This window comes from Merops nubicus, unplaced genomic scaffold (genome assembly GCF_000691845.1).
Source record: "Merops nubicus isolate BGI_N331 unplaced genomic scaffold, ASM69184v1 scaffold401, whole genome shotgun sequence".
NCBI lineage: Eukaryota > Metazoa > Chordata > Aves > Coraciiformes > Meropidae > Merops > Merops nubicus.
The window spans coordinates 1-27,534 of record NW_008590027.1 but is presented as its reverse complement, the minus strand read 5'-3'; the positions used below and the strand labels follow the sequence as shown (position 1 = coordinate 27,534).

At 36.2% G+C, this 27,534-nt stretch overlaps 1 protein-coding gene across 1 annotated transcript; it reads right to left on the bottom strand.

Moving 5' to 3' along the window:
- Positions 1-2,575: 2,575 nt before the first annotated feature.
- SYT14 (synaptotagmin XIV) lies at positions 2,576-25,338 on the bottom strand (the record flags this gene model as incomplete). The annotated part of the gene is made up of 5 exons (XM_008949755.1): positions 2,576-2,889; positions 4,042-4,098; positions 7,122-7,311; positions 22,698-23,147; positions 25,070-25,338. Coding segments are annotated over 5 exons (1,280 nt in total), but the record flags the coding sequence as incomplete, so codon positions are not given.
- Positions 25,339-27,534: the final 2,196 nt, after the last annotated feature.

The following is a 27,534-nucleotide window of genomic DNA, read 5'->3' as shown; positions in this document are numbered from 1 at the left end:
TTAGAAATCTGAATGGTTAGATGTAAAACTGAAGCAATGCAACCTACAAACACAAACCCAAGTCATCACAGTTTAGTTTTGTTCCATGAAGGTTGTTTGCTGCATCTTTCAAACTGACTTCTTCATTTGTTCAATGGTGATGTTAAGTATATTCTCCACTGGAATTAATTTCATCAGTTCTTGCTGTTAAATACTGTACATTCTTTTATAAGGCAAAACCTGTACAAAGAGACAACCATCAGTATAGAACTTTCAGCTTTAGGAATGAGCATCTAAATATCCACAAACGGGATAAAATAAAAACACGTTCCCATCCACTGAAAACCTGTTTTTGAACAATTGTCAAAACCAATTGTTTTTGACTCCTTCTAAGTCAGCGTTTCTATTATATGGAAAATAGAAAGGAATGGGAAAATCTGAGCATTTTCCTTATGGATAAAAAATTAATGTTGACTTTTTATTAAATTCTACACTCAACATTACATTTCACACACTGAGCAACAAAGAGGACTGAAAGAGACAACTTATATTGTATTACTGTAAGACCATTCCTGTTTAAAGAAAGCTTTTAGCATTATTTGCATTTAGTAACTAAAGGTTCTGTAAATGAAGTAGCAGTGCAACACCAGAAAAAAAAAAAAAAGAGGCCTGTAATAGTGTTTTAAATCTTGAAAAGATGGAAGCCTGGCTCTGCAAATAAACCCCTGAAAAGGCACCAAATACATTAAAGAGTGGAATTACAACATCCCTTAAAAAGTACTGAATGAAATTCTAAGTAGTGTGAGAATTTGAGAAGGATGTGAAGTACCTTTGTTATAGCATACTCACTGTCTCAAATCTCACTGTACTTGACCATCTATATACCCTAATGCCAGCACCGTTCAAAGGTAGTTTAAAGAAATTCAAGAGAAAAATATTTGTCCTGTAGAGAACACACTAGACTACCACTAATTCTCTCAACAAAATCCAAAACTTCACTCTTCTACCCACCAAGTGCTACAACAGTCAGTGAGGTCCCATATTAGTAAGACCTCACCATGATTTATAAGAAAAAAAAAAATCTCTTGCTTTCCATATAGCAACAATTAAAATTATTTGAAACTTATTATAACAGACAAAAAGAATATTTAAATTGGGAAGCTTTTTAAAAATGTGTTTACTCAATAGTCCACCATTTCAGTAACATGAATTAGATTCAGAAGCCAACAAATTAGTGTGATTCCAGTTAAAGTATTTAAGACAAACAGAAATCTTGGAAGCACTGATATTTCTGTAATTTTGGTGGAAGCCACAAATTTTATCTGACAGCAAACCCTCTTGTGATACTGCAGCTTCTCAATTATGTTGTTAGAAATCTGTGTTTCCCAACCTGAACATAACCAAAGCAAACTTCTATTCCAGGTGTGAACATGCATTCAATTGCTAGCAAATCACTAGAAAAATAACTTACTGATGTTCTCTTCTCCAAGAAGATGGGTTAAAACTCCTGGTTTGCTCTCTACTTCCAACAATCAGCATACAGTAATCTCTAAAACAGCTCAGAAGAGACTCAAACTGGTACCTACTTGTAGGAAAGCCATAGTATTTCACATTCATTCAGCGTAGTTCAGCTGCTGCCACTTCCTTCACAGTCTTTCAACCTATATTCCAACTGCTGACATTTTAAAGAAATCCATAACAATTTGTAAAATGAAAATATATTTTAGTAAGTTCGTGCTCTATGAGCTTCCTACATTGGAATACATGAATACAGGAAGTGCTTTCAACAGAAAGTTACACAGTTTTACAGTACAACCTGTCTGAGGAGATTTGGAAGGGACCAAACTAACGAGCTGGTCTCTTTGGATTAGGCAGAAGTACAGGCAAGAGGGAAACCCCCAATTTATGCCATATATAGAGCTTGTTCCTGTCACAGATTGAAGAAACATTAGTTTGATGTCAAAGTTCACCTGATGCCCAAATGCTAGAATTTTTCAAACCGACTGCATATCAAAAAGTGAAAACTCACTTGTACTAAGCTCCTGCAAAGAAACTCAGTGTAAAACAACAGTGTATTCTTATCTCCTATATTACTAAGTGTTTTTCACTGGTGTGTTTTCTTTTTTTTCTTCTTTTGGTCTACAGATGACTAACTTTTTCTCAAAGTGCAAATTATTGACCCTTAATCTGAACGCAGGCAGGTCAGAAGCTACAGTATTAAAGCAAGACAAAAAGTACACAAGGAGGAACTCACATTAATTTGGAGAACCTTACATAAAACTTTTCTGAATTGAAAACCACAAAACAAACCCAAACAAATACAGCATCAGGTGGATGGGGAAGGGACTGCTAATGTATCTGTGTACAGCAAGGCTTCTCTGACACCAAGGAAGTGTCTGATGCTAAGTGAAGATTATATATTAAATCCCGTCATTTTGCATGTTGTCCATTCTTTACGATGGAATGTTGACCTCAATTTTCCTTTTTGTTGTCTTTTTTTTTACTTCCACCACAACTCTGTTGAATGTCACTAGGGATGATCATCTTCTTGAGAGACCAAACTCCCTTAAAACCACAGCTGTAACTGTACCATCCATTACGATTCTAGTAAAGTATGCCATCTACATACTTGCTGTCCTTTAGATTCTTTCATTTCAGTCCAGTGATTGAGTTCATCTTCTCCTGAGCTGTTCAGACCTAAGGAAATCCACCCTATCATCTCTTTTCGTTTCATGCTGCGCTTATTATATACAGACAATATGAGTGTCACATCTGAAAGCTGGAACAGTGCCACTTGGAAAACGAAGGTTTCTTTGTACACTGGATTGGGCTGTCCTCGGCGGATTGAAGTTTTGCATTTGGACATCTCCTGTCCCATCGAGTTCAGCAGTGTTAACTTAACATAGGTATCTACAAAATAAATCATATGTTGTAGCATCAGATAACTTAGAACAAAAGGTTTTGAGAATGAGGTACTTACAAGACACAAGGATATAGTGTATGCCAGGCTGACTGAACACAGCTTAGTTTAGACACATGGAAAGATGACAAGTAAGCAGAATATTACAAACACACTAACAATCTAACTAGCTCCAGTGCTATGTAAAGGGATTCAGTTAAAGGCACACCTCATAGTCCTCTTTCCGTTGACTCCCCCGTTATTTGTTCTATTAACACTCAGCAAGCTCCAACTAGCCACAACACTGTAAAGCATACCACCGGATTTTCAGAAAATAAGAATAAACAAAGTGGAATGAAGGCAACTAATGAAGAGGAAAAAACAAACAAACAAAAAAACCCAACAAGGTGTTGATATGCAGCGATGGTATCAAAACAGCCAAATGAAATGCTTAAGAATAATCTCTGCATGGATGCGGTTCTCACTTTGGGCTTTTCACTTTTATTTATTTTAAAGACCAAAATGTAGCAGAGTGCATTAAAAGGTGGAAATTTACACAATACAAACCCCCCTATTAATCCTTAGATTCACGACGGAATACATTTAATGCATCTTTAAAGAGAAATAAGTTTTTGCATAATTCAAGATAGTTGTTTAAAACACAGCTTGTACAGCGCTCTTAGGAACTGCATTTAAGAAGCTGATCAAGTAAATGTGGCTAGCACATACTTAGTGAGTGTTAGTATTTTGGTATAAAATCTTATTTTTAAAGCTCTATATGCATTTCACTAGAAGCACCAAGCCATGCTCCCACAGAAGGGTGTGCATTTCACAAAGTTAACTGATTTTAAGAAATATAAAACTGTATAAAACATTCTGGTGTTTCTTTCTTTATTTCTGACACATTCATGTTAGTGAATAATATTAAAAGATCAGAGTTTACGTAAAAAGAAACATACTGAATGTTTTTACTTTGCAGGTACACTGAAATCCCAACATCCATAATCAGAGATAAATGCAACTTTTGTATTAGAGAGTGCAACAAATAAAAGACATATACTTTCATAAACCAATATGGTAGGCAGCTGTGAATAGCTTTACTGCTGGCACGTTTTCTTTTGCATGAAAAAGACAACATCCAATTAGTTTCTACAGGAACTCACCTCGGATTATATAAACCTGTCCACCTATCAAGTGTTTTAGACAACAGAACAGTCCATCTGACAACAGGGGGTGGAAAGCAGTAAAAGAAATAATGACCAAATGTCAATAGTTGGGTGAGAAAGGATCAAAGGTTAAAGTTTAAGAGGAAACACTATTCACTGGAGTGGAAGAACACAGAAACTTATCAGCACAGATCAGAAAAAGGATTGAACAAAAGGATCGCTTGGTAAAATTTAATGAAATGAAAATTTTCTGCGGTTTTTGTGTAATCTTTAACAAAAATTACACCACTTCCATAATGGGTTATCTTAGCGCTAATAGCTACTGGGTTCTAAAGCACACTCAACAGAGAAAGAATCATGCAAACAGTTAGGTTACAGAAGACTGGCTAAAAAATCACTGTATCCTTTTTATCAAACCTTACGCTTTTTCATGCAAACTCCAGCATATTAAGAAAAACTGTACACAGGAATTAATACTTTGTATATTAAAAGCAATAAAATGAAAAACCTCTGAACTTAAGCTGGTTTTGCCCTTAGCTTTTAGAGTTACAGATACTTGATTGTAATACTTTGGTTCTCAAGTAGTGATGGACTTGGGCACGACAATGACTGACCTAATCTCTAAAAAAGCTGAGGGATGCTTCCTCGCTGAAATTCAACTACGGGTCTCTAAAATGTAAAGATCAAACTTGTTAAAATCCATGTACTTATGGACTGAATGTGTGTGTGCATGCATACACACACATGCATTTAATGCACAGAAGCTCGTACCCTGTTTCAACAATTTTTTAACCTAATTATATAATTTTCAAATATTAACTGTCACACAGAGAAACAAAGACACGTTCCAACATGAACTGTTATTGCCTGCAGGATCTGGCCTATTTGCCTGTACTCAGTTGCTAGAAGAGTTACTATACAACATAAATATGTAGCCTAGCTGTATATACTACCAAGAAGCAGAAATGTAGGACTCGACCCATACTTCCTGCAGAGGCACACCACAAAAATTGCACAGATTCACAAGCCCTAGACTACAGAAAGGGCTGCATGTGGAAAAGAAGAACTGCTGCCATTTCTATCGGTTTCTCAAGACATCAGTGAAAACTGACCTGTGCATGTACTTCGCAGCACTCCTCAGGATTCTGGACCACGGATGGTCCAAACAACAAATCTGATCAAAATGTTTCATCATCACCCCTATGGGCCTTAGTTTTCATTCTGTGGAAATGGTGGCACAGGCTGGTATGTGTGCACAATGTACTTGAAAGGCAGTTAGGAAATGGCAGTGGTATGAACTTCGGCCCAAGGGGACAGCACAAAACAGCTCAGAGGAAACTGGATTGCACAATATTCTGTGGATGGCCTTACCAGACCCAGAAAGTGCATTAGTTTCCATCTGTCAAGAACCAACAGAACTCTAAATCTGGATTTGCCTGAACAGAGCTGGAATATTATTAATGTGAATATCAAAACTTCCCCCTGTCCTTCACAGGGTATGAAAAAAGGTAACACACAAGATCTTCTTTCCAAAAGGTGAAACAGAACATGGTATTACAAGGCTATGTGCCATGTTCTATGCTGCTTGCTTTCAATATGAAACAGAATTTTGACCTCAGTGACACACAGAGCTAGACAGCATGGGCACATTTTGGGAATTAATATACCAGAAAATTAACATATCTGTCTTTAAAACAAGTACTGAACCCCCATCTAACTTGCATATTCTAAATATTAAAAAAAAAATTGTCTTTCTCTAGAGGTGCCAGAAAGATAGGCATAAGCCACCTAGTGTTTTTGCTTTAAGGGAACACATGGTCCCTTCTTTCAAAATCTTCTCTCCTGCTCATTCCTTCCCCCACACTGGTGTCCTTGGGCCTTCCTGGCTTTCCCCATCTATTTCTATGCTTTGTCTCCAAATAGGTGACTCTGGGGCAGCTACATAATTATATAAAAGTATTAGAGATTCTTCTTTCACCTTCCTTCTCTTGCCATGTTCACAAAGTCTAGCTCCATCAGTGTGAAAAGAATAGAGAAACCAAAGCAGCGTAAGGCTGAGCCAAGTGTAATTAATTAATAGAATAAAACACGGGTCAAGAAAGAAAAAGAAGAGCATCAGTCTCAATTTGTCTATCTTTATTCCTAAACTCTGAAGACAAAGTGAGATGTACGAATTATTTAGAAAATGTTGGAAGCCTGCTACATAATCTAGTAGTGCCAGATAATCTGCTAATGCCATACAGATCTGGGGATTAAGAAACAGAAAGAGGGGCTAAAACCTGAGCTTCCAGACAAACTGAAGATAAACAGGTAGGTATGTCTGGTTACAACTTCCATATATTGGACTCATCATCTAAAAATAAATTAAAATAATTTTTTAAAATGTTCATTACTGAATTTTGTCAAGCTGTATCAAAGAATTAGAGACAGTAAAAACATTCTGTGTGTACGACATTCCATATGGCTCCGGCTTCAAAGTATATAAAGTTCATAGATATATTAGACAAATGTATTTTTGAGGAAATGCTTGAACACATAGTTCAAGTCCTTTCTGATGGTGAATGTTCCTTCTGCACAGCAAATATGCCCAAGGTCTTGATTTGTTTCTCCGCTGTCTTCACTGGCATTTCCAAGCTACATATATCACTACCACATATAGACAAGCACATAAGCAATTAAAGACTGCACTATCAACCCCTCTAGGAACAGCAATAACTGTTCAGAGTGTTTATATTAATAGTAGCTGGCATGTACTTTCTCTTTAAACACTAACTTTTTATTCTTGGCCTGTGATGCGAGGCATTAGTAATTTAGCAATTAATCATTATCATAAAGGTAATTTATTAGTCAGTCATCATGAAAAATTAAAACAGTCCTGTTAACTCACAATTAATATTTTGAATTTTATATGTTTTCTATTTCCCAACTGACTAGAAATATAAAACATGAAAGAGATTAGTAGATGATTGCTCTATTTCATTCTGATAGGGGAAGACTAAACGATAGGATTTGAAGGCCTTGCTACTGAGAGCCCCACCAGTACAGAAGCATTAGGACGAAAAAAGATTTTCACTCACTGGGTGGTCTGTTTGCTGCCAAGTTTTTGAAGTGGCTGCCTTTTATCACTTCTGCTGATAATCTTCCAGTGGTAGCGTTATAAAGGAGGCCAACGAGGATTTCTGGAGCTGAGCCATGCACCAGAGAGTGACAAGAGGAGGTACTTTCACTGCAGGACACTTCTGACGTGCTCATTTGAGAGTCACAGCCCTATAAAACAGATCAAATGTTCTACGTATTTTATGAAACAATGTTACTAGGAAGTCAATTTTTAGAATAATGCATAGAAAACAAGGAAAACAATTTACTGACAATAACAGGCATTCCATTCAATCACCCAATAAGAAATGTACATCATTAATATATACTCAGTTTGCACATGTTAGAGGTGAAAAAAAGACTAAAGCAGCCTGGAATTAAAATAGTCATTGATTTTGTGTTTCTGTTGCTTCATAATTCAGGAGAAATAATAGCAGAAGATGAAGAACAGCCTTTATGGTTCCTATTTAATTCAATTACTAAGATAGGACATATAACATAATTTGTCAGCCTCCTGGAGAACATTAAACCTTGGATCTTTTACTTTCCAAAAATGTAAAACACTAGTGGAACTTTTAAGATAATAAAATGCAGGAAATTCTTATTCATCCTTTGCAAACGTTATTCTCTAGACTGAGACTGAGAATTTGTGAGTAGCAAAATAACAGAACGCATGCAAATATAAAAATGCACTGTCTAGAATAAATTAGCTTACGAGGAATTTAATTGATCCAGGGATACAGAATCACAATAGACCCTTTGTCTTGAGTGGCAAAGGAAGAATGCCACCCTAAAGCTCATCAAGTGATGCTTTAATTTCCACTCTGCAAGCTTCCAAAAAGTTCAGATCTTTCATGCATTCTCACCACAACACATCTTTGATGGGAGCTTCTAAAATTAATTTTTATCATCTTAAACCGTCATTATTTGCCTTAAAAAAAAAAAAAATAATTACTTTGTTCCCATTGACTTGCTAATCATACCAGAGTTGTTCCTACTTTCATTTCTCACTTTCATGCACTGGCACAGAGTTGTACCACTGCAAACAAGAAACTGGACGGAATCTAGCCAATGGCACAGCAATTTGTTTGGTAGCCAAGAAGAGATGTTTGAATTACCAGTATATCCCTTTATGATTCTCTCAGAAAAAAATGTAAATTGGATCCACAGATTTTTCAAATATGGTTTGACTCATTTGGGAATCTGGCAGCACTCTTTCAAGAAGTCATGATGCTTTTGTGAAGCAGATTCTTCCAGATTCCAAATGTCTCTATCATTTCCAGCAACAGCTGACATGGGCACAAGATCAGTGCCTAAAACCTAAATAGCACAAATCCTCATAGAGATAAAAGTTCACTTTAAAAGCAAGTAACTTAATCTGACACATAAAGCCCAAATGCATTATGGAATCTCCAATTATAGAAGTCGTGATACCTACAAGAAGAAATTATGAACCTACAATAATACCCTTCATATTGACATTTTAACTAGTTCTTCTCAACAGAAGATTTCCAAGAAGTCTGGCAGAAGTTTAAAGTAGCAATCCAGTTCCTCATTAATTAACATTCACTGTTGTTAGCAAATGTATTCTTACTGCTAAAGGGCCTTAGCAAAATTTCCTGACTTCCATTGCCCACGCTGCAAAGTCTGAATTTTAAATCTTTGGTTATTTCTCCAAAAGTTCTTTATTCAATTTGGAGAATAAATTTCAAATGCGTCGCAAATTGTAAATTGCTGGAAATGAATTAGAAGTATACGTTCATTCTCTGATTCTTGGCACTCACAAAACAGCAACCTTTTGATTCCTAACTTGAACAGTAGAATACAGAATAGAAAGTTTAAAAGAAAGATGACTTGATTCAGCAGTCACACAATACTCTGCACACTTGAAAACCTCAGCCTGCCACAACTGCAGCTATTACTTAAGTTTTCTGGTCTTTTAAAATGGTAACATATTATTCCTATGGTGCTTACTCATCTTATTATTATTTTGACGGGTCAGGAATTTAACCACAGTCAACCCAATAATGTTAATGTCTTAAATTTGATTGTGACCATGCTGCAAGTCCACAAAAAAGACATAGCACAAAGGCTTGGAAACACTCCGCAACAAACCCTCAAAGGGCTCCAACACCTGCACTGAGAGATGGTGGTGACAGCACTTTTTGACAGAGTTAAAGCAATTACAATGGGTATCAGAGTAACATTAGAATACTAGAAAATTTTAATAGTAAATGAGTGATGACTGAGTGGGAATGAGTTCTGAAGTTTGCTGAAGGGAAGGCAAACAGCTTCTGTCTGATAGAACAGAGAAGGGGGAAAACAACTGAAAAATTAAAATGAAATGTGTGATATTACAAAGTAACATAAGAATGGGCTAGAAATATCATTCCTTTACAGCAGAATCCTGAGTGGATGTGAGAAGGACAAGTCTGCCACTGTGAAGGCCAGAGAAAAGAACCTCATCAGCTGAACAGTGGGTTGAGAAGACCAAGGTGATGCTTCAGATCTGTAAGTGAATGGAAATGCAACTAAGTGGCAGTACCTCAGAACTGTGCACAAAAAGAACTGGTAGATGTAGCCCTGATGAAAATCTGGAGAGAGGATCTCACTTAAGTGTTTTGCTACAATATTTTCTAAAACAAAGTACTTTGCCTCTTGTTTTGAGACAGGTGGCAGGTATGAAATGAACAAAAGCATGTTGTTTAATCCTTAGTGCATAATAAACTTGTGAATCTCCTTCTTACAAAATGCTGTGGAGACAGAAGTTTAAAGACATTAAAATAAAGCAACCAAATTCACCGAACAATCTAAATATTTTGTTTTCCATTGCACAAAAAGAAAAGACTCCAACACATTTTGTTTCATGCTGACTCAAATGTATTTTAAAAAATACTCTGCTTTTCAGTTATGAACTGGAAATTCCTAACACAAAAGAAAGTGAGACATTAAGAAGAAAAATGAAGCAGTGAGCAGATTAGAGGACAGACTGATGATACTGGCTAAAAACAGGGTTAAACAACACAAACCAAAGTATAATTTCTGTGTCTATCATATGGGAGAAAACAGAGAATTTGGGGGCAAGGAGGTAAAAGACATGAGAAAAAAGGGGAAAGTGAGGTTGTATTCTGTCAGTTTTCTTTTGAAAGAAAACAAGAAGATCCTGTAAGGAAGAGAAAAAGAAACAAGAAATCAGGGAAGGTAAAGAGAGAGCTGAGATCAACAACTGAAGAAAGACTTTTCACTGCAAGTTAAAATCACACTGCGGAAATCCATTCATTGTTTCCAGGAAAGTATTCTGTGATAACAATACCTGTTGGTAAGTAACCTGACTTGGTGTTTAGTCTGTAATCTGCACTAGAATTGAAAATAAGAGCTTTTCAATTCTCTGTTTAGAACAGTTTTTCTGTTGACATAGTCAAAATTCAAGAAGAGTGCTAACAAACTCATCAAGAAAAGACGTTACATTTTTACCTGCTCAAAATACAAGGTTCACGATCACGTGCCAAATTGTAAAATATCAGCACTGAAATTGCTAATGATACAACATGAATATAAACTTAGCTACAACACAGCTTATATTTCATGACATTACAGTGCTACCAGATGGTTTTAACCTCCATACAGATCTGCATTCCATCTACCTGTAAATCTATCTGTAGGCCACTTTGAAACTGTATCTTCACTATGGGAAACATAATATTTACATCTAGAGTTACTATTAATTTGAAATAATCTGTTTACTTTGGTTTATTTTTATAACTCTTCCCTCTTTTCCTCTATAAAACCCACGTAATTTAATAAGCAGAGGGAAAAAAAAAAAAAAGGACAGAAGTAATATAGTAGCAAAAGCCTTTCAAGGTCAGTGAAGCAGCAGAATGGCCCAGGAAGAACTGCTGTAAAATCTTAAATGCTGATTTTTAAGAACTCTGATGAACTGTCAAGGTATTGATCATCTGGCCAAAGTGCAAGGGAGTTGTCTCCAGGATATTAATGCTAAAACTCTAACCTATTTCTGTCAATTTAGCCATAACAAAAATATGTTAGTAACAGTAAACACAAGCAAAAAAACATCATGTAAAGTCTATTCCAAATATTAGGTTCAAAGGTCCTATTTGTCCTACTGTCCTAAAGGTCCTACTGTAATTACTACAGTAAATTACAAATTTTCAGCTTTTGCATTTTATAACCCAGAGCTCTACACAAAGGACCTAGACCTTTCCCATATACAACACGGCATAGTACTTTATGCTAGGCAGATTTTATTTGATCAACACTTACAAGAATCACTGCTTTTCACTTGATTGTAAAAGTAATGTCTTATATTGTAAAAAATCTTAATCCCTAATTCTTCAGACTATTTTCCTTGATGACTTCTTTGCATATATTATCAAGGGAAGACACATCACTTTTAAATAAACATATAATAAAAACGTTCCCATTAAGTGGTATTTGTATTTCATAGGTTCCTATTTTACATAAAAACGTTCCCATTAAGTGGTATTTCATAGGTTCCTATTTTATGAAAGTTGGCAATCAAAAAAAGAACATTCCTTCTTCCTTCGTGTCCATGGAAGTGAACACATGCAATGCATGATGTCAGACCTGAACCCCTAAGAAGTATCTTCAACAATCTTTTTCTCTGCTTCCTTACAATGCTGAGAACACCCTATTTGCAACAAAGATAATCTATGTAAAATCTATTTGTCTTTCTTCACCATAATTCCATGGAAACAGGCTATTTGTTACTTACATATTCATCTCCTACTGTTATTTTTCTATACCCTGAAGTTCTGCTTACAGATTCTGCTCTTAAGCCAACTGCAGTTAATCACAAAGAAGAATGTGTCCATGCTCTGAGGGCAGTTAAATGTTCATTGTCCTCAATGCACAGGTTAAAATCATGCCTCTGTAGGCTTAAGAAACAAGAACATCTGATCCTCTTGGCTTTTCAAAACATACACAGGAAAGATGAAACCTTGCTGACAATCCTTCAGCAACAAAAATCTGATTCACAGCATGCTACTTGTCAAAATGTCTCTCTCAAATTTTAAATGTTAATGTTACATCACTAATCTCTTAAAGAACTGTTTTGCACATTACTTTCTTTTGCTTCTCTATCAATATAACTGAGAGGTGAGGGAAGGAAATTTGAATCCTAGTATGCAAAAGAGTGAACTAAATCCAGGTTTCCAACATTTTAGATAAAGATAATAAGCTCTCCTAATCACCAGCCCAGTGCTGAACCCTCAAGCAATTGTTCCACTTTGAGGCAAAAGCTAGTTAAGGTTATGAGAGCACCTAGGCACCAAACAGGCTCCAGACCAGCTCTTAGCCTGGAGCCCATCCCCTGTTGCTGTTCTGAGGAGCCAGAGAGGAGGAGAAAATTAAACCTAGAGGCTCTACATCTTTCATTAGTGGCTTAAGCACTAGATATTTTAGAAAAACAAGCTTCAAAGCTAAAATAGGTTTGAAAAAATATCAGGATCATTCCTGAGAAAGAGAACTGAAACCAGCTGAAAAGAGCCCTGAACAGCCTTGAAAAGAGAGGGATGTAAAATAATTAGCAATATCAAACAATGCATCTTCATGATTTTGAATTCTCGCATCTAAATCCCACTTATGTGTTATGCTGGACACTTTGATGCATTTGCAGAGATATTTGCCTCTATTCCTCATCACTTCTGCTTCCATTTGCCCTAATTCATGAAGAACTGTGAAGATTGATAGAACTGAAACAAAGAAGTCCTGAAAAGTATTATATTTGTAAGAAAACAGTTTCTAAAATTAAACAACTGACACTCTTTCTGTATACTAACACCTGCAGGAAGCATCAACTTTTTGTTTCTACACAATATTAAGTGTTTGAAAGAATAAGATTCTTATTGTCAAGACTAATACAACTAAAATTTAGCAAAGGTATTGAAAAGAAGATTTAAAGGAATTTGTCTGATTTTAAATAGTGTCAATCCGGATGTTCTAGTGGGTTTTGTTATTTTAAAGATAGCTAATACTTTTGAAATAAAACAAAGCCATCTATTTTCACAACATGTTAGTGAGGAAATTCCACTTCCTATTGTAGTTGGCTATCCTGTATAGTAAAATTAAGAGAACATATAGTTATCAGTATTTTGCTCTAAACTAATAGCCTGAACCTGCAAAGATGTAAACATATAGTTTTAGACATCTCACAAAGACTGAAGTTTAGGAAAGCATCATTATTTATGGCAGGTAATTTTTTTTTAAATAGCTTCCTTGAAGCATATTCCAATTAACTATAATGTGCATTTTTATTCGTGTACTTAACACTTCACAGTATTAATAGCTAAGTCAAATCACAAACATGACAGTAAATACTCGAATAATATTACCACTATGCAACCTGATTTTAGGAAACAAAACATTATTTTGGGTAGAAAGACATGCTTTAAAAATTATCAGAAGCTTCTATTCACAAATTCCAATTTAAAAATCTTTAGCAAATAATACATTCAACACCGACGGTATTCACATCAAATATGGAAAAATTTTGATTATTAAACCACTATTATTGTACTTTAAACTACCACTATCTGAAGTGATAAAATTCACATTTCTCATAAAAAAAAATGCTCTACCTTGTTTATTCATCTCAAGAGAAAAAAATTCTGGATGCAGAATTTTACATAACATAATTTTCCCACAGATTAAACACTGGAAAATGGAGATCATATGAAAAATAGTAATTCATTCACCAGTCAAGGGACTAAAACCTTAAAAATCCTATGCACAGCTTTAACTTACCATAGATACTGTAATGTACAGAGCTATAAAACTTCCCTAGATACATGCTGGTAGTACACAAATTGCAATTTTAAAGTAATTCAATTAATAATAAAACTTTTATTAGTTTTCTAATAAAAATACAGGATTAAAATAAGGTTGTCAAACCTGAGGATAACATAATACAAAAATTTAAAAAGTAGATATTCTTAATGGCAAAACATTTCACTTTTCTGAAAGATTTTGAACAAGTTTACAGCAAGATTTGTGTTGCTTTTCATATTCAATGAGAACTTGCTGTTAGTACTTTGTGTCTAAAAGTTTTTAAAATTATTAGCTCTGCAGAACAAAACATTAATTTTCTACAGAAAGGGAAATATTTTATATTTTCTATAAATTCTATTCATTTTTTTTTTACACCTTTGGCTTCCTTGTCTGATTACATATGATCACCTTGTTGTTCCAGACTTAACGGGCTTGAAATCTGTGCACCAAACCCCAGCAATAGTGGAGGCAATTGGCAATGAACGTACAAGGAAATTTACAGCACTTAGACCAGAGCTGGGTTACAGTGCAAGTCTACTGGCCTTTCATACAGCGATGGGCAAGGGAGGAAAAGAGGCAAGAGGCCTTTTATTACTGCATTCTGTTTTCTGAGATAAAACAGGTAGCATAAAGAAACATTAAAGCACTCCAAGCTGATGGATGTTTGTGCTAGCAGTTCAGGTCAGAACCTGTGCCCCAGAGGAGGCTGTGCCAACAGCTCCTGTCCAAGCTCCCTTTCTGCTCCTCTCCCCTCCCTGTCAAACTTGTAGCAGTACTGTGGGACACCTTCCAAGACCCCAGACTTGTTTAAATGACAGTGTTCTGTCCAGATGGAGCTACTCTCTATGCTCACTGGGGAGATCAAAGCAAATAATTTAATTTTTCTCTTTTCTCTCTTGATTACACTGTTTCAAACTGGGAACAGAGAAAAAGATTCAGGGATGAATCAGTAAGCACAATTTTTAAGCAGTCTGTGGACTAGGCTGTTACTTTTCACAATGAACAAATCCATAACATCAAAGGTATGTTTATAATGCATTTATCAAACTATATGCAATTATCAGTTCACCCAGCTCTAATCTGATCTGCAAGTGGTATCCCTTTGGATTTGATCAGGTCATGCTTAATCTCATGATCAGAGGATCACCAGGTCTTTGCAGCTGGAAGGGATCTGCTCCAGTTCTTAGAGCTATCACACACACCACAAAGAAGGGCAAGAGGTGGAGATAAACTGGGTTCTCCAGGGGCCAGCTGACATTTGATTAAGCCCAACAGAAAGACAGGAGCTGTGAAAGATGCAGCTCAAGGTCAGGTAATACGAGGGCCAAGTGTGACAAGAGACTAACACACTAAGACTAAAAGGATCCCTTGTTAAAGGCACCCCAAAACAGAAATGCTTATCTGACACCAAATACAGCTTGTTTGGATATAAAAAAAGAAGTGATCACCTGAAGATCAAGTCTGAAATGAAGAACACTAATGAAGAACACTTGTTATAGTATAAAGCCCAGAAGAAGAATCATCTCCCAGTAAGTGAACAAAAAAACTAAAAAGTTCCACAAATGTTTATGTTGCAAATTTGCAGACTAGGTAACTTCATCTGTTTGTGCAACGTCTCTAATAAGGATTTCCCTCAGTAGAAGCAAATTGGAGGACAACAGTTCACATACTTTTGCTGAAGGGTGCTCAAACCTGCAAATAGAACTGTGTCTGTTTCTCCCTTTCCTTGAAAGACAGTAGCAAAAGTGAAAGGATCTTTATGTGTACACATACATGCAAACAAGAAAGAATTCAAACTACAAGAAAATATTTGTGAAACGCTAAGAGAAACAGAAATTTCACTTGTATTCATAAACTAAAGAATATATCACCACTGAAAGAGTTGCTTGAGAAAGATTTATGCAGCAGCTCGAAGTCTCCAAAAATGGAATTTTCATGCTCGTGACAACCTTGATAATATTCAGTTGTAACTCCTACAAAGGCACTTCTGCAAAATTTACATTATGTTTTTACACTACCATTATTTTCCTTACTGCTTTTTGAAATTGCAATCCAGATTGGGAGATCAGAGTTATGCCACTGAGAATGACAGTCTGAGAATCTCAGAGACACCGGATGACGTTCTCATTTTTCTAGAGTTATGTATCGACGAGCTTTTACAATTTTGTTTTTAAAAAATGATCACAACAAGACACATAATTCTAAACCATATGTTTGCTACTGATGGACTGGCCTTCTGAGGAAATAAGAACTCGAGAGGATTACTTCGATTTAATCTAGAACAGTTATTCACAGCCTGTTGTTTGACTGGGAGCATTTTAGAGACTGAAAAGCATCATCATACACCCAAAATAGTAAAATCACATCTGAAACAGAGCTTCCATTATTTGCCAACCCAAATATCAAAGATTATTGGGATCAAACTGAGTAAAAAAACTTTTTCCAAGCAGCTCATTGATTAAAGGCAAAAGATACCAGATTTAAATTGTTACTTTACTCAGTGTACAGATACTAAGAGAGAGGCAACAAACAATCTTCTTTCTCACTACACTACTTCACTAACTGATGATTTTAACAAATAGTTTAAATTATTTACATTGCCAACTTCAATGAATTGTCCCAGTATCCTACATTCAGGGTCGTGGTAACATGGTAACAGTTAACAGAGCAGGAACTTGCCTCCCATGGTCTGCATATCAGCAAGGTACCTGAAAATCATTGTTAAATTCAGGTTCTGGTTTTGTTAATGTGTTGAAGAAAGCCCTGGTGTTACACTGGCCTATCTTTAGTGGTTTTTTAAATCTCTAAAAACTTGAAGGCCAAATGGACTTTGCTAACTCCGCCATGGCAGTGGCATGTACATTCACAATGCTTTGACTGTCCACTTTGGTCAGGACAAAAATGATATGTAAATACCACTTTGATTGCATTTTTACTAGCCCCATTATCCATAACTGTCAGCAATAACTGGAATAAAAATATTATAGGCTAGAAATGCAAATGTGGTGGATGTACAAGACTCAACTGAGGTCTCTCAGAACTTCATTAGAAGTCAGAACCTTGTTTCCAGAGAATTATATGTTTTTCATTTGGAAAAGCTTTATACTCCTTAAATTACTCACAGAACAGGTATCACAATCCTAGCTAGCCCAAACAGAGCAGAATGAGAAACCCTGAATTGTTCCTTTGTGGAAAACTTCTTGAACTGATCTTAGACTTGATTTTCAATGGACAAATAAATAGCAGCAATATGGCCCACATCTATGACAGTATAAGGCAGAGCACCCTAATGACAAAGATCCTGCCCTTGATCACAGTGGAGACAGCAAATAACCCACAAAAGGGACGAAGTTCTGAATTCAGTTACAGAGTTCAGAGCAACTTGCAAGGACTATTTCTTCTTACTCTGGATTCATCCAAATAACTGGATATGAATGACTGTACAAGTTGAGGAAACATTCTAGCATTACTGGATAGCTCACTCAAGAGGCTTGTTCAGTCTGTGACAGAAATAATCCTATCACCCACCACAACAGTAATCAAGGATCGAAACCAAGCCGCTTATGTTGAACCTGGTCAATGATTTTGGTGGTGAGATAACAGAATGGCTGCTGGCACCTGACAAATGAGACAAGTTGTCATTTTAAGAAACAAAAAAATTCTTGAAATCTCAGTGTTCTACAAAGTGTTGAAGTTATTCTGTATGGGACTGGAACAGTCTCAGTCGCAATGCCTAGTCCAGCGCTCTTTATATGAACAGACTAATTACACACAATCATTTGCATGAATGACTAGACATATTTACATAATAAAAAAATCAGGAGAAAACAGAACTGATTAGGGAAGCAAATTAATTTTGTAAGTGAGATGACTGAACTTACCTAGTGGGAGGTCCTTATCATCTCCTCAGATTCTATTTGAGTTCTTAAAATTTGTATCTGCCAGAACAGTGCAGGCACTCCACTGGCTTCTAGAGCACAGCAGCCACAGCTGTCTTTGGGTCAAGAAAGCCAGGGGTTTGCACTTATCTTTTTGGCAGTCAGGAGCAGTGCTTGGTGAACACCACACAATGACACACGAGTTGAGGCAGCCATGACAATGAGAAGACAACAGCTGCTGCTTGCTGATATTGCCACGAAATGTTGCAAATCAGCCAAATAGAGAGACTGCTCCATTTGTTAAGTACTATCAAGTTCTCCTGCAGCCTCAGTAACATGATCACCATTTTCCAGTCACCTAGTAATTGTCTTCAAAGAAATCAAAACAGTCATCTTTCTTACTGTGTCAAAGGATTAATTCTGATCCTCCTTATTTTACAGCACTAACTCAAATGAATTCAGCAAGCTATTCCTGAGATAGGAATGTGCTCAGATTTTCAAGATAATTGCCCCTTACTTTGATGGACATAATTTTTGCAAGCTAACTGAAAGCATTTATGCACCATCACACAGGAACTGATCCTTCTGGGCAGAATTCTAGTTAAATAAAATACAGTGAACGAAATCTTTTGATTTTTTTTTTTTTTCTTAGACAAGTCTTAGTCATTTTTTGCTTAGCTGTTTTAAAGTATCATACTAGTATTTAGTAAAAATCGGTTTATCCATGTGAATTTTAGTATTTAGCCTTCCAAAGACAATCCTGAATAGACAACACCATAAGAGCATGGTAGTAAAGTGACTAGTAGGTTTAAACTATAAGAATTTATACTTTACCCACAAAACCTGACAGCTCGACTCCATAATGGACAAGAATTCCCAAGAAAGAAAGGTCACTCTGAAAGGTCTTTTCCTGAGAAGTTTATAAACTGATAAACAAAGGATAGTGTAGATATGCCACATACAAAGGGCAACATGGAACATATACCTTAAGCACAACACATAACCCAGCATACACCAGATGATTGACTGTTGTCCTCAAAGTGGAAAGAGAGTTCATGTGCATGCAAGAGTGAGCATTTTTATACACTGCATGAATAAAAGTCTTCACTAAAAGAAAAATTTAATTAAGATAATTCTCAGACACTCTGGATATTTATAGTAAAGATATATAAAGTAATCCTTTAAGCACATGATTGCCTACACAATCCATTCTTTGTTATGGGGACCACACCTTCAAGATGTGGTCAAGATGTTAGAAATGGAGAATGTTACAGAAAGAAAGGAAAAAGAAATTTAATTCTCCACAACAAACTTCTTCTCACTGACAATACATAACGAACAATTACTAGATTGGCTTTGCAGGAAGATGTATGTTTTGGTTGTCCTAATTGTACTTCCAAAGCCAATCAAGAAATAAAGAACAAGATTGGTTGTTGCTATTCTACACCAAAAAGCAACCTATCTGATGGTGGAGAGGATTACACTTGGGTTTTTTATCTTTTCCAAACAGAATTCACTCTATAAACTGCTTATATGTTTTTATAACCACATCATACTGGAGGCTGCTGTTCACTGACAGGAAAATTTCTTTGGGAGAGAAGAACCACAAGCAACTAAAACCACTGCACAGGGATTTCCTGAATTAAAATAAACATCACCATACATTCTAACCTCCAAGACAGGTGAAGAAAAAATTGTCTGCCATTGTACTGAAAGGAAAATTCCTCTAAAAGCATCAAAGGTCTTCTTAGGCAAATTAAACTCAGACAAAACCACAACATACATGCCTGCTATAATCTTTTGATGCAACGGCCAGTTTCTATCAAATCTGAAATGGACACAGGCTGAGGGAACAGTGGTGAGTGCACTAGTTCATACTGCATCTGTTGCTTCTTCCTCACACAGACATATGACAAACTGGGAAGGAAGTTGTGATAAATAAGGGAGCTGAGGAGGAATCCTGTTATGTGAAAGAACTGCAGCAATGCACAACTGTTAGATGGCAATAGGACTGGGGATAATAGCTGCTAATGCAAAACATACACAGTGTAGGAAGGTGAGGAACAGGGTAAAATCTTGAATGACAGTTTGTGAATATATATTTGTAAATTTGAAGCCATGTGTAGCTTTGAAACTTAAGGAACACGTGCACCATGACCTTCACTTGTCCACATTTTAAGAACCACCAGAGTGCTGCAGGCCCCACTCAATGTGAGCATGCCACTATGTTTGACAGGCACTGAACTCACTGGTCTGCCTTTAACCAGATTCCCTTGTGAATAGCTTTAAGGTATAACTGAAAAAATACTAAGCTTCACAGGATACTAACTCTTTTTATACAATCAGAAGGCGGATGATTAGCTAATAAAATACATTAAAATAATATCAGGCACAGACAGAAGGAAATAAAACATATTTCTGCAAAAGAGATTAACACAGATGTTTCAATGGATTAGGAAGTTTCCATGACAGAAGGTATATTTAATATATAAAATCCATATAATGAGAAGCAGTGAAAAAATTAGGACAACTGTCACGTGTCCAAGAAATATCTTCATAAAAAAAGCTGCCAAATAGAAACACTTCTCAGCAACAAAACACTCTGCAACTGAACAAGGCAAATTTAATTCAGAATTTACTATGTACTTCATGATAACTTTATAATTACAAATATCCCTGAACAACTGGATCTCTCCAAATTGATAAAACACCTTCTCCTGTTAGATATCTCCTTTCTGGCATGTACAACTAGTTGGTCATAAAGACCGTTGTTGGCTTATTCTAGCAAAAGTACAGTTAAGAAGGAGTACAACCAATGTGAATAAATAGACTCAGAGCCAAACACCCGAGAAGGTAAGAACTAATTAAGCTCAAGGACCATGTTGGCCTAAGAAGAAATGATAATAAATTGGTCATGAAGAAATTCAGGTTGGAAACAAAACAGCCTGTTGTTTTCAGATAAAATTTCACAATTAGTGATTAGGATGACCTGTCTGTTTTCAGTAACAAGGGACTGAACTCAAATGATGCAGGATGTCCCCCATTTCCAGTCATATGTCCTAAAACCACAATAAATTTTAACACTTTTGAAAAATAACCATGTTAAATCCTGCAATATATCACTGAAAATAATATAAGCAATAAATAATAAAAAAAAACACCTATAAGCTCATATGGGAATAAATTTCCAAAGGTTTAAAAACTGATTTGCATAGTTAAAAAAAAACAAATATCATTCAAGTTATGAGAGGCCATGAAGGTTTCTTTCCAGCAAGAGGTAGGGCTAAGGTATATCTGCCTAAACCCCTAAACAAACTCTGGAAGATCCTTTCAGTTCCTACCAATATTCCTTATTCTTGGTCCTTCCCAATAATTGAGGAGAGGTAAGTGCACACATTGAATCCCTTACCATCACAGAACATACGTATCAATCTTCTTATCTTTGATGCCTTCTGAATTTTTTTTTTATTCTCCCTGCCACAAAGGCTCAAGAAAATAATACAGAAGAATAACCAATGCTCATACAGGATATCTCAAACCAGTCTAAAGCCTGGCCCATTCATTGGCCTCTTTCACTCACTTTGGTAAATTTTATACAAGAACCTATTGAAAACAGACAAAATTTACCAAGTACATTCAGAATATTCAATGTCCTGTTTCACAAGGTGCTTTTTTTCCTAGCTATGAAACTAGCAAACTCTGCATAAGGAAAGTTCACACTAGGTAGGTGAACCACTGCATCCTTGTAATAGACTGATTTGTACTTCTTAATGAATCATTAAACAGTTGTTCTGTTCTAAGTTGATCCCCCATCAGATTCCAAGCTTTTGTCTCACCTTTTACGAATTCTAATTAATTGTATTTTAGTCACTAAATACAATGGCATTTTCATTTGAGTATCTTTTGTAATACTCATGTTCAAATGCCTTTTCAACTGATCCAATTTTGTTTCTGAAAACACAGAACAAATTAACTGCATTATTTCACCTGAATTTTTTTTTTTTTCTTTCTTTCTCTATCCTCTTTTTTATTATGGTTAAAAAAAAACCAAAACCACAAACACCCCCCCCAAATACATACAATGTCTAAATAAGAATACCCTTGCTAAATTACCTTCTTTTTCCCCAAAAAGTCCATTATTTAACACATATTCAGCTCCTACACAGTGTACATTCAAACACTTCTAGTTCAGGAAGCCCTGACCATATCATCACATACACTCTCTGGACAAAAGTATACCTAAATATTTACAAAAAAGCAAAAGGAGATGCTGATCACTGCCCGTATAGTGATCACTTGTGTTTTTTGATAGTGATACCAAAGTATACACTTTATTACTGTTGCTTTGCTTTATTAAAAATATTAAATTATTTGGGGGAACAAGAAATATCATCGGATGGGTAGAGTTTTTTTTCAGCAAAACAAAGTCCTTTTCAGTTTGAACTACTTTTCACACTAATTTTCACTTCAGACTGAACCAGAAATCAATTATTCACAAGGTTCTAATCTGAAGTTATTAAAAATGGCTTTGTGCTCTCAGAGCTCCTCTTTCCTATCTTTCTTTCGTTAAAGGAAAATACTTTATAAAAAATATATACATTTTTTCATGTATACATATATTCACTACTATATTCCAATTTACAGACTGCAAATTTCTCAGTAATTACTGGAAAAATACGGGCAACTTATACGGGTGGAAAGCGAATGTACTCACGGAAGTTCTAAGGAAATTAGTGTTGTGCTAATACAGTGCTATGACTGTTGGAAAAAAACCAAGTGGATGTGATGACTCTATAAATACACACAATATTCTTACACAATTCAGGACACGGTGTATCATTGCATTCTTATTCTGCCTCATTTAATACTCACAGAGAGACTGTAAGAAGGCTCCAGTATCACTGGCACTGACATCTTCCCTTGAAGATTCAATTTTGTTAAGTAAAAAATCTTTTCTCCCACAATCCTCTCCTTTTTCATGCGCCGCACGCTGTACAGCCGGAAGCGAACCGCGTAATTCCCAATCATCTCAGACTCCACGTGATTAAATCTGAATGTCTCTGTGAAGACAGGGCACGGTCCCCGCTGGATGCTGGTTTTTGCTCTCTGCTTCTTTATAGGGAGAAGAACTAGGTGTACTTGCCACGAGCTTCCACCTGCCCTGCTGTACGTGGGAACGTCTGTGACAGCTGTCACCGTCACCAAAAGCTTCTGTTCCTGTGAGTCATAGTCAAAAGTCACATCCAGCGTGCCGTATTTAGCGACTGGCTCAGGATCAAAAGGTTTAGGAAGCTGTGAAGATGATCCTCGAGCCGACATATCCTGAAGAACAAGAAAGCAAGCTATTTATTTATTTATTGCACACTATTATTAAATCTAGTGTGGAAATATATGGCTTTTTCCAAGCAATATGAAGGGACTATGGTCTTTTAATTCAATTTGTAAACAAGGTAATTAAACACCAAAAGCCTGAGTATGTGGCTGACTATAGCAGCCAAGACACAAAAGACTTTACCTAGTCAGTACTGCCAAAAGCCAGGAGCCAACCAGACAGAGCTCAGATTAAACTAGGCTGTACTTGATCTCTTATGTTAAAATGTATATACATTTGTTACATGATAGAACTACCTTATTTCAGTGGGAGTATACCCATATTTTACGTTGACATATTACAGTGCTTTAAGAGTTGGCTAGTTAGAGAGCACAATGAGACACCAGCAAATATACTTGCACTACTTGTGCATGCAGCTCTTTATACAGTCCGTGAGGGTTCTAGAAATGTGCCAAAAATTATAGTGGCTTTATTAATGTAATATGATTGCAGCTGTGCAAGATGCATATGTTTCGAACACGCCTTCTGAATTTTCTGTAGATGCCGTGTCCTAAAACTGTATTTTATACTAAAGATTGTTTATTTTTTCTTCAAATTTTGAACAAAATATTGACCTCCTACACTGGTACAACAGCTAGTTTAATAGTGATACTGAAACACAAAATATTTACAAGTATAGGTCAACCTACTGTTCCTATAATAAGTTATTCCAGGTATTTATTTATTGTATTCTATTACGAAATCTAGTGTGGAAATACATGGCTTTCTCTAAGCAATAAGTAAACCAAATGTATTTCCTGTATATTTTCCTATTATCAAAGACATGTTTGTTCATGTAAATGGATGCCACAATAAAGCCTTCTGGATTAAAAAAAGTAATGTTCTTATTTTAAACTGGCTGCCACATAGCTATGGGAATCCATTTCTTTGAAAGCTTCATTCTTCAAGTTGCTGAGTAGCTATAAAAAGAGTTGGCAGCATTCTCAGTTCTTATTGAGCATGCTTACATTAATGACTGGTATGATGTAAAACAGGAAGAAGTAGGACTGGATTTGCTGCAGCCTGTCAGGGTTCAAGAACCTCATGTACACACTGCCTGTCCCAGAAACGAAGTTCATACAGATTGTGGTCCTAGCTGATCACCATACATGTAGACAGCTAGCAGCTGGAGGACCTTGCAGCTGGGCCTTCCAGATGTTGCATCGACACAGCAGTCACATCAACTTACAAAGAGGTCTACTAAAACAGAAACAGCTGTTGGCACATCAGGACTGAGCCCTAAACACACTTCGACATGTCAGGTAGTGACAAAAGAAAAATTTGTACCAAAAAGCCTCTTCTGCACATGAGATCAGTAACACAGATTTATCCATAGATGTCAGTGCAGTAACTGTTTGCTAAAGACATTTGAAGGAAATACATTTCAGAAAAGATTATTTTTTTCATAGTAAAAATAAATAATCATTACAGTCCACAGAAGAAAAAAAGGAAAATCACATGCACCAAATTGCTATACTACCATCAATGATGAAAAAAAAAAGTGTTTTACATTACGGAGCGTTTGGTTTGAAAAGCATTAATAGAATATTTTTGGGGGGGTGTGTGGCTGAATAACAATGTGGAAGAAAAAGAATTTCAACTACAGTCCTCTGAGTGTGATGAAGTTTTCTGACTGTTTAGAAAATAATTCTCTGTTACTGGGAGCTTGTTTGAAAGTTAAGAGTCCATAAAAATAACTTCTAAAACCAATCCAAAATCCTATTGTAATATTTTCTGGCAAACTAGTTTTTTCTTTAAATGAGTGATCTGCAATACTAGTGTTCATATAACTGTGTATTGTTCTTTACATAAAAAAAGCTCTCAAAAGGTTGCACTGCACGATGCTTCAGAACACTCAACTATTTTCACTTACCTCTGGACTAAGGACAGCTGTGCTATCACTCGGGACATCCTCTTCATATCCTTTGTTGTGAAAGCTTTCTATTTCGTGTCCCGTGCTTCCCTCACTTGGGCACTTATATGAACATCTTGGGCTGTTGCTACACTGGGAAAATTCACATTTACTGTCTCCGACTTCCGAAGGCGTACAAGAAAGATGAGGAGAACAACTGTCATCCTGGTATGGAGGCGGCTGCAGTTCATCTAGTGGAGGTGTCCTTCTCATCCTCTGAATGCAGTTTGCTGAGAATAAGTGAAAATTCTTTACTTACTTTCAGATTATTTACTATTGAAACATTTCTGTGGAAAATGGCAAGTATAAATATCTGGACAGAATACTTAAAAATCTATAATTTTTTTTTTTACATTACCTTTCAAATTAGGCAACAAAAAGTACTAAAAATGCATTTTAAAAAATGGAAATGAATGATCTCTCAGATGAAAGATTTAGATAAATGCAAAGTATTAAATATATAGTCACAATGGATTGCATAAATCACATATAAATAAGTATAGCACAAACACGACGTGACGAAAATTCTAGGCTTGAATTTCAGGGATGCTTACCTTGCAAAAAACTTTTGTTATCTTAAGTCAGATTCTGTGCAGGCAGAATTTAGACCAGTTAAGGAAACAAAACACACTCCCTAAAGCCATGATATCAAACTTCAGATTACCTCCCATACAGTTGCTCACCCAGGGTGATATTAAATTAGACTCTGAAGACAAGTAATATACTAATAAAGGCAGACACAAGCCTTTTCATACAATGAAATCCGCTCACCAGTAAATTTAACAAGTGAAGCAGTGTTTCTGAGTCTTTATCACTTGTTAAGGACAGCTAAAGGGTATGTATCTGGTGTTCAGAAGTTAGACACTAGATCCAGTCACTAAATACAGCAGAAAAAGGATCATGACCAATCTTGTGCTTGGTATCAATACCTGATGCTGACTATCTTTGCTTCTCACACTAGATAGATAGACAGAAATGTGCTTATACATCTCCTCAGAAAATAAACCTGTTGCATGGCCATGGATATAAAAAGCTAATGCAACATAACCACATTTCGATTTTTTATCTCATATTTTATTATGCAATATTACACAGTTGGCCGGAACTGGGAAGACAGCAAGGTGTGCAGTAACTGAAATGAAAGCAATAGCAAGGATAGACAAAAACCTGTATCGCATTTTTTTTACACCTTCTGCAGAGATTTGAATGAAGATTTCAATGCTCCTCACACATAGAATTAACCTAGACACAAAAATTTCAAAGCAACGATGTTTTCTGCTGTCAGATATACCACCTTCACTCACAGAAAAAAAATTCTACCAAACAAGTAGGCTACTGAAAGTATTAACATTAGAACAAAATAAGCTTTGATTTCAGATTTATCTAAGAAAGAAACTGATCTTTTTCCCCATTTGACAAAGGTGGTACATTTTAGTTTAATCATCAAGTTTCTGTACACAGGATTGACCTGCCTGTGTCTTAAATTCTCAGCAAGCACATCAGTCTTTTAACTGCTTCAGAGGTAGTTACCAGTTGTTCAACACATCACACAACTGAACGAGTATGACCAGGAGTTACCCTTTATGGAACAAGGCTGAAAATGCAGTAATGTGGCTCTCTTGCAAAACAAACAGTCTTAGCAAAAGACTCCCTTCCTTTGGAAGTTTAGGCAGTATCTGACCATGGCATGCTGGAACATTTTACAGTATCTGGGACTTGATGTAAGCCCAGACCACCACAGTTTCAGTACACACTGTCCATGGGAAGCAAATCTGGACATGCTGGCTAGAAGAGAGACAATGTGCATTGCAGATCCCCAGATCTGGGCAACTGAAGGACAAGGACAGAACAGCCATTATGGAATGTATCTACTGCACAGATAAAAACAGGCCTGAAAGATAACCAGGGAATACTGGTCACTTCCCTGTTTCACTAGGCTCCTAATGGAACTCCTCTTTGCTTTACCTAAGGCAAATGGGTAACTACTCCCACCAGATGATATCCCTTCCAGGAATCCTCTTTTCTCTGATAAACCTGTCAGAGCCAGCCTACCATTCAGCGTAACTCCAAATTACTGTCACAGTACTCCTGCAAAAGGCCTTCTGCTGTTAGCTAGCCCAGTGCCACTAACTCTTGAAACTCCAGTCCCACAGAGCAGGCAAGGACTCCTACACTCAAAACACAGTAATTGGTCTAGCAGACAAACATAAGAGACTTATCAAGACACGATCTTGAAATGGCCATGCAGGAATGGAGAGAAAGCTTTATTTGCAAAACAGGAAGATAGATGGGAAAGCACTTTTTTTTTTAATCATCATGAAATAATAAAAAAACCCCTTTGACTATACCACGAAAACACAGCTTCCTTTACATAATTTATCTATTTTATATAATATATATTTTATATAATTTATATAATTATTCCA